This window comes from Penaeus chinensis, chromosome 35 (genome assembly GCF_019202785.1).
Source record: "Penaeus chinensis breed Huanghai No. 1 chromosome 35, ASM1920278v2, whole genome shotgun sequence".
Lineage (NCBI taxonomy): Eukaryota > Metazoa > Arthropoda > Malacostraca > Decapoda > Penaeidae > Penaeus > Penaeus chinensis.
Window position 1 is genome coordinate 7,238,540 of NC_061853.1, and position 15,000 is coordinate 7,253,539.

The following is a 15,000-nucleotide window of genomic DNA, read 5'->3' on the forward strand; positions in this document are numbered from 1 at the left end:
TCTCTGACAGGCGAGGCTTAACGAAAAGTGTTTACCTTCATGATCGCGAAAATAATTTGAAAGTTTAATGCACTTTGGTAGTGCATTTCGTTGCCCGGATAAAAAAATAACCATAAAATATGCAATGTTAATAACGGTTCTGGGTTAAAGCTTTTTTTAGCTGTGTCTATAGCAGGTAAATATTTTCGAATTATCTTTTAACTTTTACAAATGGTATTATTTACATACATGTGATAAGTAATTCTATTTCCTTTCATCTGCAATATCTCAAACCTTCAATAGTTATTTACATGGTACTCATGAGACAGATATTACACAATCACTTAACCTTTTATTAATAACAATCACTTTTCTTTAGAATTATGTTAATCTCTTAGAGTTCAGTGAAGTAGCTTCAGCACATGTAAACAACCTAACTTTAATCAGCTGACTTTCTGAAATGATTTACCAAATATTGATTAAGCCGTCCATTCAACTATTTAATTCGTTGCTTAAGAATTTGCTTCTTCATTTTTTTCCCCTTATGATGTATTTTGATCAATAGTCTTTTTAATCAAGTAATATTAAACAGATTAAATTCCGGTCTTTTATTAAAATCAAAATATCACACCGAAGCATTTATATATACTCTATGTATATCTATCTGTCTGTCTGTCTACTTATCTATCTATCTGTCTCTTTCTTTCCATCTACTTATCTATCTATCTGTCTCTCTCTTTCCATCTACTTATCTATCTATCTTTCTATCTGTATGTCTCTTTCTATCTATTTATCTATCTATTTGTCTGTATATCTTTCTATCTGTCTATCTATTTGTCTGTGCCTGTCTATCTATATCTATCTATCTATATATCTATTTCTCTCTCTCTCTATCTATTTATCTATCTATCTATCTTTCTATCTCTGTCTATCTATCTACTTACCAATTTATCTGTTTATCTATCCATCTATCTATCTATATCCATATATATATTTATGAATATATATTGATTTATGAATATATATCTATATATATATATATATATATATATATATATATATATATATGCACGTAGCTATGACCACTTCCATGAACCGTTCCTTAGGTCACGGTGACTTCCTCAGGGACCCTTGTACTCTAGCTGACATCGTTCCCTTGACTGCCTTCAATTCTTGTGATGTCACTAGTTCGAAACTTCAAATTACTTCGTCTTTTTCTTCTTCTTTTTTATTTTCTTGTTTTTTTTGTTTTTATTTTCACTTCGTTTTTTCTTCTTGTTTTCCTTCTTTTTTCCCTTGTTTTATTCCTCTTTCCTTGTTATTCTTGTATTTACTTTTTTTCTTGTTTCTTTTCTTCCTTAGTGTTTTGTTTTTTTTTTTTATCTTGTTCTTTCTATTTCTCCTTCTTCTTTTCTTTTTCTCCTGGTGATCGTTCTCCTGTTTTTTTTTCCCACCCTTTATCCTCTCCTTCCTTCTACTTTGTTTACGTTCCATTTTTAACCTCGCTCTTTTGTTCATCCTCTGCCCTTCCTTTATCTTCCTTTTCATCCTCCCTTTCCAACCCTTCCTCAGCTTTTTTATATTTCTTCTCTTTTTCCTCCTCCTCCTTCTCAACTTCTTGTGTGGCAACTGAATACGTCTTTTTTCCCCAAGTAATTATGTACTTTTATTCTTTATACTACGCATAAGTGATCTCTCTCATTTCTATTTCTCCTCAATTGGATTGTTTAAAAAAAAAAGGTGTTTCCTGGAGAGGTCAAAAAGACGATATATTTCAGAATTATTTACACACACACACACACACACACACACACACACACACACACACACACACACACACACACACACACACACACACACACACACGCACACACACACACATACACACACACACACACACACACACACACACACACACACACACACACACACACACACACACACATACTCACACACACACACACACATACAGAAACAAACAAATAAACATATATATATAGTGTGTGTGTGTGTTTGTGTGTGTGTGTGTTTGCGTGTGTGTATTCATACATACATATAAATACATATACATATATTTTCTTATATTTTCTTTTCTTTTTCCTTGATGCTTCTTATCCTTATCAGAAGAGTCCGCCAGAAGTAATCTCGAAAGCAACCTCTAGGGAAAAATGTACTTTTGTAACTTTTTCTTTCATGAGAAACTGTTTCTTTCTTTCGGAGTTTCTCAAAGTGAAAATCAACTCTTTCGCGATCTCAGCTTTCATGACAGAAAGTTGATTTTCGATAATTCAAATGTGATGAAAGTACAATAAACGACCTCCATACACAAAAGAAATGACATTAAAGTTTCGAAACGGAATTTTTTCTCGTTTTTTTTATTTTTTTTATAACCAATCGTGAATCCAGCTCAGTTCTCGCTTTCAAATGTTTCTGAAAAAGAAATTCGACTTGCAACTAATACGAATATCTGAAAAATATTTAGAATTATGGATCATAGATTGATAACGACTATCAACATTCCCGCGCCAATTAGGCTGATTATAATTCGTAACAAATAAAAAAACTTCTGAAAATGTTTATGTTAACCTTCTCCGATATTAAAAACAGATAGACATATAAACCTTTATTTATACACACATCATCATAATTATCGCTGTTTTTTTTTATAATCATTTTAATTATTTTGATACTTGTAATAATTAGTATTATTAGCATCATTCGTCTTTATCATCTTAATCAGCAGAAGCAACAGTACCAGTAATGTTATTATCATCACAGATAATATATAATACAACAGCAAGGGTTGTAACAGCAGGGTTATAGTAGTAAAATATAGTAATATCTGTTATCATCATCTTCACCTTTGCTCACATTTATATTTAATGTATTTCCAACACTGCCAATGGGAGGCAGAACAAAATGTATTTCACACACTCCACCAATGATTTATTTCGGTATTCCGCTCGCAAAAGCCACTACAGCAACAAAATATGCGCGCTGTTCAAAACGAAATGAAAATAAAACAAGACAAGAGGGGGATAAAAGACATTCATACACGCACACACGTTCTCGTGGATCCTCCTGTGTTACCTGATGAAAGGGAATTTCTCGTCTCTCTAAAAATGTATCTCGAAAAGGAAGAGAGAGAGAGAGAAAAAAAAAAAAATGAAGCAGTTCTCCCTTTTCAGGAATTATTTGATCACAGATGGAAACTATAACAATAGCTGTAGCTTTTTTTCCCTCTCCATGGAAGCCTTTAGGAATTGAAAAGAGACCTGATGGTTTATGTAACAGCAGACGATACTAGTAAAATAAAAGAGAAATTCGTACCAAAAGGATGTTATACCTTGTACGAAGCAGTCTCAGAGCTCAGTCTAAAGGGACAATTTTCTTATTCATGGGACAACAACGGTCTATTTGCTCAAGGGAACAGAAAGTTCAGAGTCAAAAGTTATGTGTTCAAGTTCACTGCCGAGTCTTAAGATACTCACAACTCCATTATCATATAAACACACGTTCAGGCATGACAGAATTATCTATCACGGCATATATTTCCTACTACCAATCCCACTTTAGGCCTTGGCATCTAACGAGTATTCCACACACAAAAAATGGCAGCCATGAGTAGGAAATCACGAGCTAAAATGATATCATATATCATGTATAAATCAACAGCTGAAATACTATCATTTATCATGTATAAATCTACTTACCTGTCTATCTATCTATCAATCATATTTATCTATATATTTATTTATCTATCATTCGGTTATCTATCTATCGGCCTATTTATCTATCTATTATCTATCAATTTATCTATCTATCTATATTTATTTATCTATCTGTCTATCCATCTGTCCATATTGCTTATGCACACACACACATATACATATGTGCGCGCGCGCGCGTTTTATTTGTGCGTGTGAGTGTGTGCATGTGCGTGTGTGTTTCCGTGTGTATGTTTGTGGGTGCATGTTTGTGTGAGTATTTGTGTGTGTGTGTGTGTGTGTGTGTGTGTGTGTGTGTGTGTGTGTGTGTGTGTGTGTGTGTGTGTGTGTGTGTGTGTGTGTGTGTGTGTGTTGCACCAGGCCTTAAGAGACACAAACTTTTTCCCACTATAAATCCTCATAATTGCCATGAATATTTTTACCATTCGAATCTCACTATTTGCAGACTGTTAATGCTACCTGCCCGAAATGCATATTCAGTTATGGAATACGAATGAATATACTGTACAGTACCAATTAAAGTCTGTAGATCCAGGTGGGTAGAATGGTTATTAACACAGATTCGTGTTATTGATAATGTCTAATTAATTTTCAATGCAAGAAATTATAAAAAAAAAAAAAGGGGATGGAGAAATTGCAAATAAGAATTTTGAAAGTTTTTCTTACGTAGCTGTTTGTGTATCTGACGTCACTGTACTGTCGTTGCTGACGTCAGAACCCAAAAGTGAAACAATATTCCCTTTTTGAGGAAAGTTCATAGTTATTCATCTTTCTCTTTCAGTATTTTTATATCTTTATATGTCATCTATATTTATATCAGTCTATTTATCTGTAGATAAATAGACTGGGAGATTGATCGCTATATTTTTTCCCCAATACTTCCTATGTCCTAACTCACAAGAATGATTAAACAGAGTCAACGATCACATGTAAAAACTATTGCAAAATCAATTGCACATAATCACGCTGCACGGAAAGGCATTGCCCAGAAGGCCATTTAATCACATTTAGTAACAGGTAGAACTTTGTAAATTTTTCCCTCGGAATAACTGTTTAAAAAGTCATATTGCTTGGATAGTGTTGTTTTATTGTTTACCTTATCCATATCTAGATATATTTCCATCGGCTTGGAAATATTATGTTTCAGGAATTAAACACAGGCAGAATTTTGCTGACTCTCTAAACATTGGACTATGGAAAAGCAAAGTACAGTTACATTGAACTCTGTTATCGGTCCCAAACCCTACCTGTGTTGACTCTCCTGTTGGTAGTTTAGTGTGATTTACTGCTATTGGTAAAAGACTCTTCAGCTCGCTTCCCTTTCCCCATTCATCAAGTGGTAAAAGCTGTGTTCTGCATGTAGGCCTATATGTGTTACATACTCGCTCACATACACATAAACGTACGTGTGGGCATATACAGATACATACCCATATAATACACATAAACATAAACATGCACATACGCGTACATATACATATACACATAAACACACACACACACACACAAGGTTCTTAGCTTCTTTTGTGACACAGACATCTTTAAGAATCTGATGAAAGCTATGGACTCCCTTCCTTAGAAATATTCACATAAACACGACTTTGCATTTAGTGTGTATAAAGTACTTTACTGAGATTGGATTGTCTCATATATATATGAAATACACAAAGTATTATTAATTTTTAAAGTAAATGGTCTAAGAAACACGCACTAATATATATATATATATATATATATATATATATATATATATATATATATATTTACACACACATATATTTTTTTTTTTTTTTTTTATTCTCAGTCTTTGTGTGCACCATTTTATTTTTACTTTATTACTACCATACCTTTTTTTTCTCTCTTTTGAAGGTAAGATTCCCATTCATTAACATGTGACAATCACAATATAGTTAGCTAAAGGTCTAGTAAATTGCTCAGTAATATTTTCATTGCATTTTTTTATTTCACAATAACGAACGGTAACAAGATTGAGTAAATGATACATTTTTGATACTGCATTGTGTCTCTCTGTCTCTACCTCATTCTTTCTCTTTCTGGTTTCTCTCTCTGTCTCTGTATGTCTGCGTGTTTGTCTATCTGACTGTCTGTCTGTCTGTCTGTGTGTCTGTCTTTCTGACTGCCTCTCTCTCTCTCTCTCTCTCTCTCTCTCTCTCTCTCTCTCTCTCTCTCTCTCTCTCTCTCTCTCTCTCTCTCTCGCTCTCTCTCTCGTTCTCTCTCTCTCTCTCTCTCTCTCTCTCTCTCTCTCTCTCTCTCTCTCTCTCTCTCTCTCTCTCTCGTTGTGTGTGTGTGTGTGTGATTCTCTTTCTCTCTCTTAATCTTTCTCTGTCTGTCTGTCAATCTACCTCTCTCTCTCTCTCTCTCTCTCTCTCTCTCTCTCTCTCTCTCTCTCTCTCTCTCTCTCTCTCTCTCTCTCTCTCTCTCTCTCTATCTATCTCTCTCTCTCTTCTCTTCTCTTCTCGTCCCTTGATAAGACGGTTATGCTGTGCCCAAAGGAAGGTAAAGCAAAAACATATATAACATTAGATTAAAATTTCGTCACGGTGCTTTAGAATTTAGCTGTCCTTACGCAAATACCTATATCCACCTATAGGATGAAATAGGAAGAAATAGGAAGAAATCAAAACACGATGTCGTAAAAGACTGTTTCATTTTATACGAAATCGGGAGTAAAGAAACAAATGTAATTAATGAAGATTTCTCTACTGGACCAGCCAAGGTTTAACGAGGGAGAGAGCATGTCCACTGGAGCGTTGTCAACAAGTGCCACCTCTCTCTCTCTCTCTCTCTCTCTCTCTCTCTCTCTCTCTCTCTCTCTCTCTCTCTCTCTCTCTCTCTCTCTCTCTCTCTCTCTCTCTCTCTCTCGTTGTGTGTTTGTGTGTGTGTGATAGACATGCGCGTGTGTATTTCCGACGAGGACACGCAGTGAATTTTGCAATCTGCTTACTTAATACAAGTTCTCTTCGCGAAGGGGGCTCCTCGGAAGTAACAGTAATAGTGCTGGTATTTAGTTATAATAGTGAGTCATTGCAATTAAGTTTGATAGTATGATATATATATATATATATATATATATATATATATATATATGACTTATACGTCCCCTTGTGACCCGTATAAGTCCCGCCACCCTCCCCCACCCCCCCATAAAAAAAAAATCAAATAAGCCTGAAAATAAAAAAATAAAAAAAATCATGCAGTACAAAAATAAAACGGAAAATGATAACAGTTCGTTAATACCTACCGGATGTTGCATGCCGATGAAGTGTTAATAACCACTTTAGCATGGTAGTGCTTATGTTAAACTGAGATCACGTACGCCACGCAGAGTTGGTGATGATCCCTGTGGAAAAAGTAGGAAATGTAAAAGTCTATAATCATATATAATTATTACATCAATTACTGGTGTTATTAGAAGTATATATGCACTCTGAACATGCCAGTAAACACGAAAAGTGAACACGTAAAAATATGAAAGACCAAACAGTACAAAGATAAGGATCAAGGAGATAATGAAGATGATGATGGTGATGATGATGATGAGGAGGAGGAGAAGGATGTTTATGATGAAGATGATGATCATGATGATGATAATAAGGATGATGATGTGATGATGGAAAAGGTGATGATGATAATGAAGATGATGATGTGATGATGGAAATGGTGATGACGACGGTGATGAAAATGAAGATGATGATGGTGATGAAGATGATGGTGATGATGATGATGATGGCGATGATGATGAAGATAAATATGAAGATAAAATAAAGATAACATAAAGATAATGACGAAAATGATGAAGATGAAGATAAAGATGACGATGGAGATAAAAATAAAGATGATGACGAAGACAAACAAATAAGCAAATAGATTTAAACAAATCCATAGCTTTATTCTCCAGCTGACTGAAAGACCTGATCGATGACGTCACGCGCAGTGGTGCCAGATCGCCACCTTCTGCCTGGCAAGAATCGGATGAAGAGAAAAGGGAATTGGAGGAAAATAATGGGAATGATTGTAGGGAGCGGGTTTAGGTGTATTTTTAAAATTATTATTATTATCATTATTATTATTATTGTTGTTGTTGTTGTTGTTGTTTGTCTTTTTTTAATGCTAGGTTTTGATGTTATTGCAGGAGAGTGCATGGTATCTCTGACGTACGTTAGTGAAGAGGAGAAACACTGACGTACAGGGCAGTGTGAAAATAGCATGTGGTGTTTTATCATGTGTTTAAGGATGGAGATTTTGCGCTCAACATCACGCTTCGCCGAAGTCATTTGGAGAGTATTTGTGCTTTGGTGAACATGTGTTGCATAACCTCTTTTTCATTCTTCAAGTTGAAAAAATGCGAAGTTGTATGAGGATGTTTAGGATTTTTAAAAGTAATGTTATACGATGTATAGTATAAGTAAACACACACACACGCACAACAACAACACACACAAACATACACACACACGCGCGCGCAGGAAAATAATTTAAGATAAAAGTAAAAGAGAAGGCAAATAAGTTCGAGGTAGACCGATAAAAAAATACATATTCCTTGACTATTTTAATATACAAACACTTCAATGCCTAGACACGTGTGTGTGTGTGTGTGATGAAAACATAGAACATTTGTAATGTATTGCACATTTACAAACACTCACTCAAGATTCATTTTGCATTTCACTTATACGCTGAGAAGTTACACAGTAAAAATGAATGCAAATATGAATTGTATCTGAACGCTTTCATATCCATATATATAATAATGTTTCATGACTGTATCTACTCTACCTATGTAAAGATGTATATATATATTATCCTAAATATGTAAATATACCTGCCTCTTTCTCCATCTACCTATCTATCTATCTAATAGGAAATAGCAAGATCATTTTCTTCGTTTTGTGTCATGCGGTGTTTTGACGAACTACTTGGCGCCATGTTTCACGCAGTTGACAAAGGAAGGATAGTTTTTAACAAGAGGGTAAACTTCAACTAGAGTTGGGATTATGAACGAAATATAATAAGAAAGTATGATAACGTATGCTAATTTACATCTGTGTTCTTAAATGTATGTATGTATGTGTGTAAGTGTAGACATATAGATAGATAGATAGGTAGATGGAGAAAGAGGCAGGTAGATTTACATATTTAGGATAAAAATATATATATATATCTTTTATATAGGTAGAGTAGATACAGTCATGAAACATTATTATATATTTGGATATGGAAGCGTTCAGATACAATTCATATTTGCATTCATTTTTACTGTGTAACTTCTCAGCGTATAAGTGAAATGCAAAATAAATCTTGAGTGAGTGTTTGTCAATGTGCAATATATTACGAATGTTCAGTCTATGTTTTCATTACACGCACATACACACACACACCCACACCCACACACACGTGTCTATAGATAGATTTGCAGAGAGAGATACAGAGAGGTGGATCAGTGAACAAATAGATAGGTAGGTAAAGAGTCAGGTAGATATATAGACAGGCAGCTGAGTATATAGATACAGTGTAGAAAGAAAGATAAATGATTTGATAGATACTTAAATAGATAGTAGATAGATAAATATGTAGAGAGATAAGTAGATAGATAGATAGGTAGACTTATAGGTAGGCAGATATACAGATAGATAGATAGACATAAAGATATACAGGCAGACAGACAGATAGATAGAGGTAAAGAGATAGATAGATTAAGTACATCAAAAATACAGTAAATTGTGCTCAAAGACTAAATGAAATTCAGCCATTATAAGAAAGGAACAAGAGATAAGCACAATTAAATATAATTTGATACATATAAGACACTCGCCGAAGATTTAGTGGAGATAAGTTAGTGCAAATGAACTTAATACTTTATTCACATGAGAGTTGAAACTCATCAGTCTAATTTATAATAATGTTAGAGTAGACATATGAAAGAAAGAAACGATATACGTTAAAGTATCGTAAATTAAGCAAGGAAGTGCGTAAATATGTCTGCAATTATATCTATACATATTTCTAATTATGTGTAGGTCTTTCCGTCTGTCTGTCTATTTATATGTTTATGTATATATATATATATATATATTTGTGTGTGTGTGTGTGTGTGTGTGTGTGTGTTAGTGCGTGTCTCTCTTTCTCTCCCTCTCTCTCTCTTTATATATATATATATGGAGAAAAAGAGAGACGGCATACATGTTTGATCCTACATTTCCACCAAAGTTTATTTACCATAACAATTTCCATTTAATGAATCGATCTGCTAGCACAATACAAATAACGCCCCGAAGAATATCTTTGATGAGTTTAATCGCATCTACGCACCCCTTCCCCATACACACGGTAACGATATGTGGAGCAACATATACTAAACATTACTAATTTATCTCGCAATATCACTGGAATACAGAGTGAATGTGGCTTGAAGTTGACTTAGTGTACAATATCTGCTTCTTGCATTATTGTAATGAATGAGATCATGTTTTGTTGAGGTGCACAATGCCCTTATTCCTTTGTACTAGAGAGAGAGACAGAGAGAGAGAGGGGGGGTGAAATTTACTGTGTTATCCTTATTTAAGGCTGCATTGTATTCTCTCTGTGTGTGTGTGTATGTGTGTATGTATGTCTCTTTCTCTGTTTATCTGTCTGCCTTCCTGTCTGGCTGCCTGTCTGTGTGTGTGTTAGTATGTTTGTTTCTGTCAATATCATTCATATTTCGAGGTTGAACAGACCTTTACATCTGTCAAGCCAATTGCTAAGACCATAAAGCTCTTGGATACGTAACAAACGCTCTTATTGACATACTATATATGTAAATATATATTCACACACACCCATTTTACTTGATACCCAAGGCAAGCACGTAGTATGTGGGAAATTTGACCTCCACCGCTATCACTGTCTGCTGGTAGCCATTTGCATTTATTATTGAAATGCGAAAAAGATAGAAATTTAGAATCATGCAAAAGACTATTAGGATTTCTATGGCGAATGCGCATTGACTGTATATCGTTTGATGTCAACATTAACATCAGTATCCTATTGTAAATTCACTCTCTGTCTGTCTGCCTTTCCGTCTCTCTGTCTCTCTCCCTCTCTCTCACGTACATGCACGCACACACACATACATGCACACATACATGCATACATATCTCAATATTCAACCTGACATACATTATCCAATATATGATTATGTTCCATTCAGTGAGAGCAGGTTGTCATATTGTTGCTATTATTGTCATTGTTATACCGATTCTATGCCATCAAATATATATTTGCTTATACTCGCATGTATATACATATACATTTATATATATATATGTACGTATATATATTTTAAAATCACTATACAGTGCATTCATTAACATATTCTACAATTATCTTATGTGGAATTCTACTTAGTGCATACATATCAAGTCAGTTGCATATAACATGTAAAAATACGTTCATTGGTTTGTTGGCTGCTCTTTTAATTCGATATGCTACACAGCCGTTCAATGCTTACGAGTAGCAAATAAAAGAAAGGCCTTGTAACGAGGAACAATACCCTGTTGACATATTTAACATGAAATCTTAAATTGTTAATGTTACGATATGCTTTAGTCTGTGTTCGTATTGTACATATCTTCACAGGTATAAATTAAATATGGTTTCCGAACATTAAAGGGGTATTTGCCATATTTCTTTTTGGGTATTGTAAGCAATCTTTCTCATTTCCTTCTCTCTCTCCTCTCCTCTCCTCTCCCTCTCTCCCTATCTACCCATCCTTACCTTAACGAAAGTATAATAAATATACACCGACAAAGGAAAATGAAGGTGAATTCAGAATTTGTGAATATCTTAGATTTGGCAGATAGCATACATCTTCCGGTCATTGTCACAGCTGTGGAACATGAAATCAGGTGTGGAAAGACAGGCACAATTAGCCGCTGTGCCGTGGTTAGGCTGTCCTGGGTACCATGGGGGACTCTGGGTGTCCATTGGTGTGTTGTCTATTACCCACACCCAGCTGAAAAGACAAAGGTTTGTGTGTGTGTGAGTGTGAGTGAAATCATCCTACTACACTCATTAGAAATTAAGTTATGTTCGTTTCATAACTGTCGGTCACTTATATGATTTAATCGTTTGGGTAAAAAAAAAGAAAAAATCTAGAGAACATAATTATCATTAAGATTAACGAATAAAAGGGTTATTCGCCTATTTTATCAAATAATTATCAACAAAATGGTATTTATCTGAGTAGGTAATTACCAAATAGGTCTACTTACTTGCCCTCACTTGCTGCATCTGTTCCTCCGATCCAAAAAGCTTCGTCCATTAAGGCTGTAATAAAAAATAAATAAGATAAATAAAATAAATAGAAGAAATATTAACAAATGAATAAATGAGCAGTAAATGAATGATAAATAATGACACACGAAATAAAATGAGTGCCTAAGTCCTCATCATGAAGTCCACATGTACGTTTTTTTTCCTCGGGTTAAATGCTTCTTTTTTTTTTTCTTCATAAAAGCACATTTTACTTTTCCTTAAAAAAATATTTACAATTGTAATAGCTTGGATTTACTGACCTGGACTTAGGCTTAGTGTTAATAAGTAATGTTAACGAACGAGCAGAAGACGGACGTTTTGAACTCGGGTTTGCGGTTCGATTAATGAAAATATCTTTTGTATTTTCGGAAAGGTAAACCTCAGTATTATTGGATATAAAATAAATGCTTTATTAAAAGGAATGCGGACTTGACTTTGCACTGAATTTGAAATGTATTATGACAAAAAATATTTAACTGACGATAACAAAAAAATGTTATCAATAACTATGCCAGCAGTCGTTGTATTTCATATAATTAAGTGTACTACCTTGCGAAATTTCTCAAAGGCAAAGTTTTGTGAATCTACTAGTTTACCTTTTATTCTGCAATCACGATTTTTTTTCTAAGCACGTGGATACTTATTACTTTTAATTTACGCATGTAAATTTGGAAGAGGATCGTTGTTAGATAACTGAAATGCATAGACAATATATGTAAGGCTGCTTAACAGATGATGATACGAGCAAGCAAACAATTTTCTCTGAATAATTGTGAAATTCATCGTCAATATAGATATCACTGAGCACAACAACAGGCAAAGCAAATACCCAAACGAAGTGAAAGAATAAAAATAAATCAATAAATAATAGGTAAAATAATAGATAAATAAATCAATAAACTTCCCCTCCCTAATATATATGCACGCACACACACATACACATACACACACACCACACACACATATATATATAATAAAATGAATAAATAAAATAATAATGAAACTCAACGAATAAATACCTGGGTGCTGATTGATGTACTGAACAACCTGGTAGTGAAGATTGCCCTCCAGTTTAGCCAGGTCGGCTCCCTGGGCTTGACACATTTGTCGGAGTTCGCTCCACGTTCCCTTCCCGTACATGGCGAAATTCAGGCACACGGGAGTAGCCGAGTCCATCCAAAAGACTTCGTAGCCAGTAGGACACGGGTTAACTACTTTGGGGGTGGGGGAAGGAAAAAAACGGGGTGCGGTAAGAGGATGATGTTGAAGTTCCCCCTCAAAAAAGGGAAAGAAAACGGAGCGGTAAATTCGTCATGAAGGGGTCGATAATCAAAAGACAATTTGATAAGAAAAAAAAAAAAAAATGAATCATAACAAAATGCATGATCTTAAGACTGAACAAGAACATATAAACAGACAAATGCATAAATGCAAAATATAATGACAGATAAATAAATAAATAGATGTATATGAAACATAATAATAGAAATGAGCAATCAAAATGTTAGGAAATAATAATACGATGTATCCATAAATGTTTAACTAACTGGCTCATCAGGCTAAAAAGAAAAAGAAAATAATGATACTAATATAACAAAGTAAACACATGATTTAATTGATAAAGAAATTGATAACAAGATGGAAAGAGTAAAGTGTGCAGTAAAAACCTACAAAATGATAATCAGAAGAACAATGAAATCTGCAGATGACATTGTCGCCTTGAGGATTCTGTCGTGGCTGGGCACCACGGCGGGTGAGGACTAAGCCGAGTCAGCACCGGCTGACACACTTTAGCGAGTCGACATTCGTCGGCACTGAACGGGCGAATCCCAGCTTCGCATATCGGACTCATCCTCACAGAATATGAGTTTGATGAAACGTAATGTTTTGCAATTTTAACGTACTCTATGAATATGGTGAAAACAATATCACAATACATACCTTGTGCAGCGCTGAACGTTGCTGAAAAAAAAAACAAGTATATTGATGTCAGCCGGAAAACTTGTTAATAGGCACATGTTTCAGTAATCTGGACAAATCTCATGAGAGGAGTAAAGAAATGTTCACTATTAATAACTAGATATCACTTTCTCTGTATTGCCATATATATATATATATATATATATATATATATTAATATATATAAATAATTAAAAAAAAAAAAAAAAAAAAAAAAAAAAGCAAACCAAAGTCAAGACCAAATGATATTACGAAAATTTTAGACACATTATCAGGGACGGGGAAATAAGAGATATAAAAAAGAGAAAGAGAGAGAGAGGGTCACACACACACACACACACACACACACAGGAACAAGCAACAGACAGAGGTTACATACCACACGTGGCCAACAGCGTCAGTAGCAGCTTCATAATTGCTTTATCCGAGATGCGCCAAAGATTTTCTCCGAGAGTCTCTCCCTCTGCGTTGTTTTATAGGTTTCGTGAAGTCTTAAATTAGGCAAAAGATAACATAACCTTGTATGATAATGGATAGATAAGGACAGGTGGCGAATCCCACGGTTATTTTGCATTGCACGTGTTCTTTCTCATGTTAGTGCAGTGTGTTCGTATCAACAATTAGTTGCATGTGATAAAGACATGTGACATTTTTTTTTTTTTTTTTTTTTTTTTTTTTTTTTTTTTAATGGTATTACCAAAAAATAAAACTTTGGGAAAATATTCGTGCATTTTCCTGTTTTCATGTTTACGTAGATAGATAGACACACAATTATGCACACGAACGCGCGCGCGCACGCGCACAAATGCAGATAAATAGACAGATAGATATAGATATGAAAGACAGATAATTATGTGTTTGTTTAGGTGATCAGTGTACGTTTACATGTGCGTATGATCCTCGTGCACACTGCTGCATGCGTTTTTGTGGAAAATGACGAAACAACCTCACCACCGGCTGGCTTCCCAAGGGTACTCAAGAGCTAAATTGGTAACACATTAACTGCCATCCAAAGACA

The 15,000-nt window shown here is 34.6% G+C and overlaps 2 protein-coding genes across 3 annotated transcripts in view; one reads left to right on the forward strand and one right to left on the reverse strand.

The window, feature by feature from the left end:
• The window catches only part of LOC125044213 (prostaglandin D2 receptor-like), a 265,124-nt gene that overhangs the window by 182,625 nt on the left and 67,499 nt on the right, over positions 1-15,000 (forward strand). The gene's annotated exons all lie outside the window — the stretch shown is intronic.
• Positions 11,538-14,466, reverse strand: LOC125044215 (perlucin-like protein). Its single transcript, XM_047640729.1, has 5 exons — positions 14,362-14,466; positions 13,965-13,985; positions 13,043-13,237; positions 11,981-12,035; positions 11,538-11,721 (listed from the first exon to the last, which is right to left on the reverse strand). The coding sequence occupies exons 1-5, from the start codon at positions 14,393-14,395 to the stop codon at positions 11,553-11,555; spliced, it is 474 nt and encodes a 157-aa protein (XP_047496685.1). The 5' UTR covers positions 14,396-14,466; the 3' UTR covers positions 11,538-11,552.

Coding starts and splice junctions, on each gene's coding strand:
- LOC125044215 (XM_047640729.1), bottom strand. CDS start 14,395: ATGAAGCTGCTACTGACGCTGTTGGCCACGTGTG. Junction 13,986..14,361: donor GACGCTGTTGGCCACGTGTG/GTATGTAACCTC, acceptor TTTTTTTTTCAG/CAACGTTCAGCGCTGCACAA. Junction 12,036..13,042: donor GTACATCAATCAGCACCCAG/GTATTTATTCGT, acceptor TTTTTATTACAG/CCTTAATGGACGAAGCTTTT.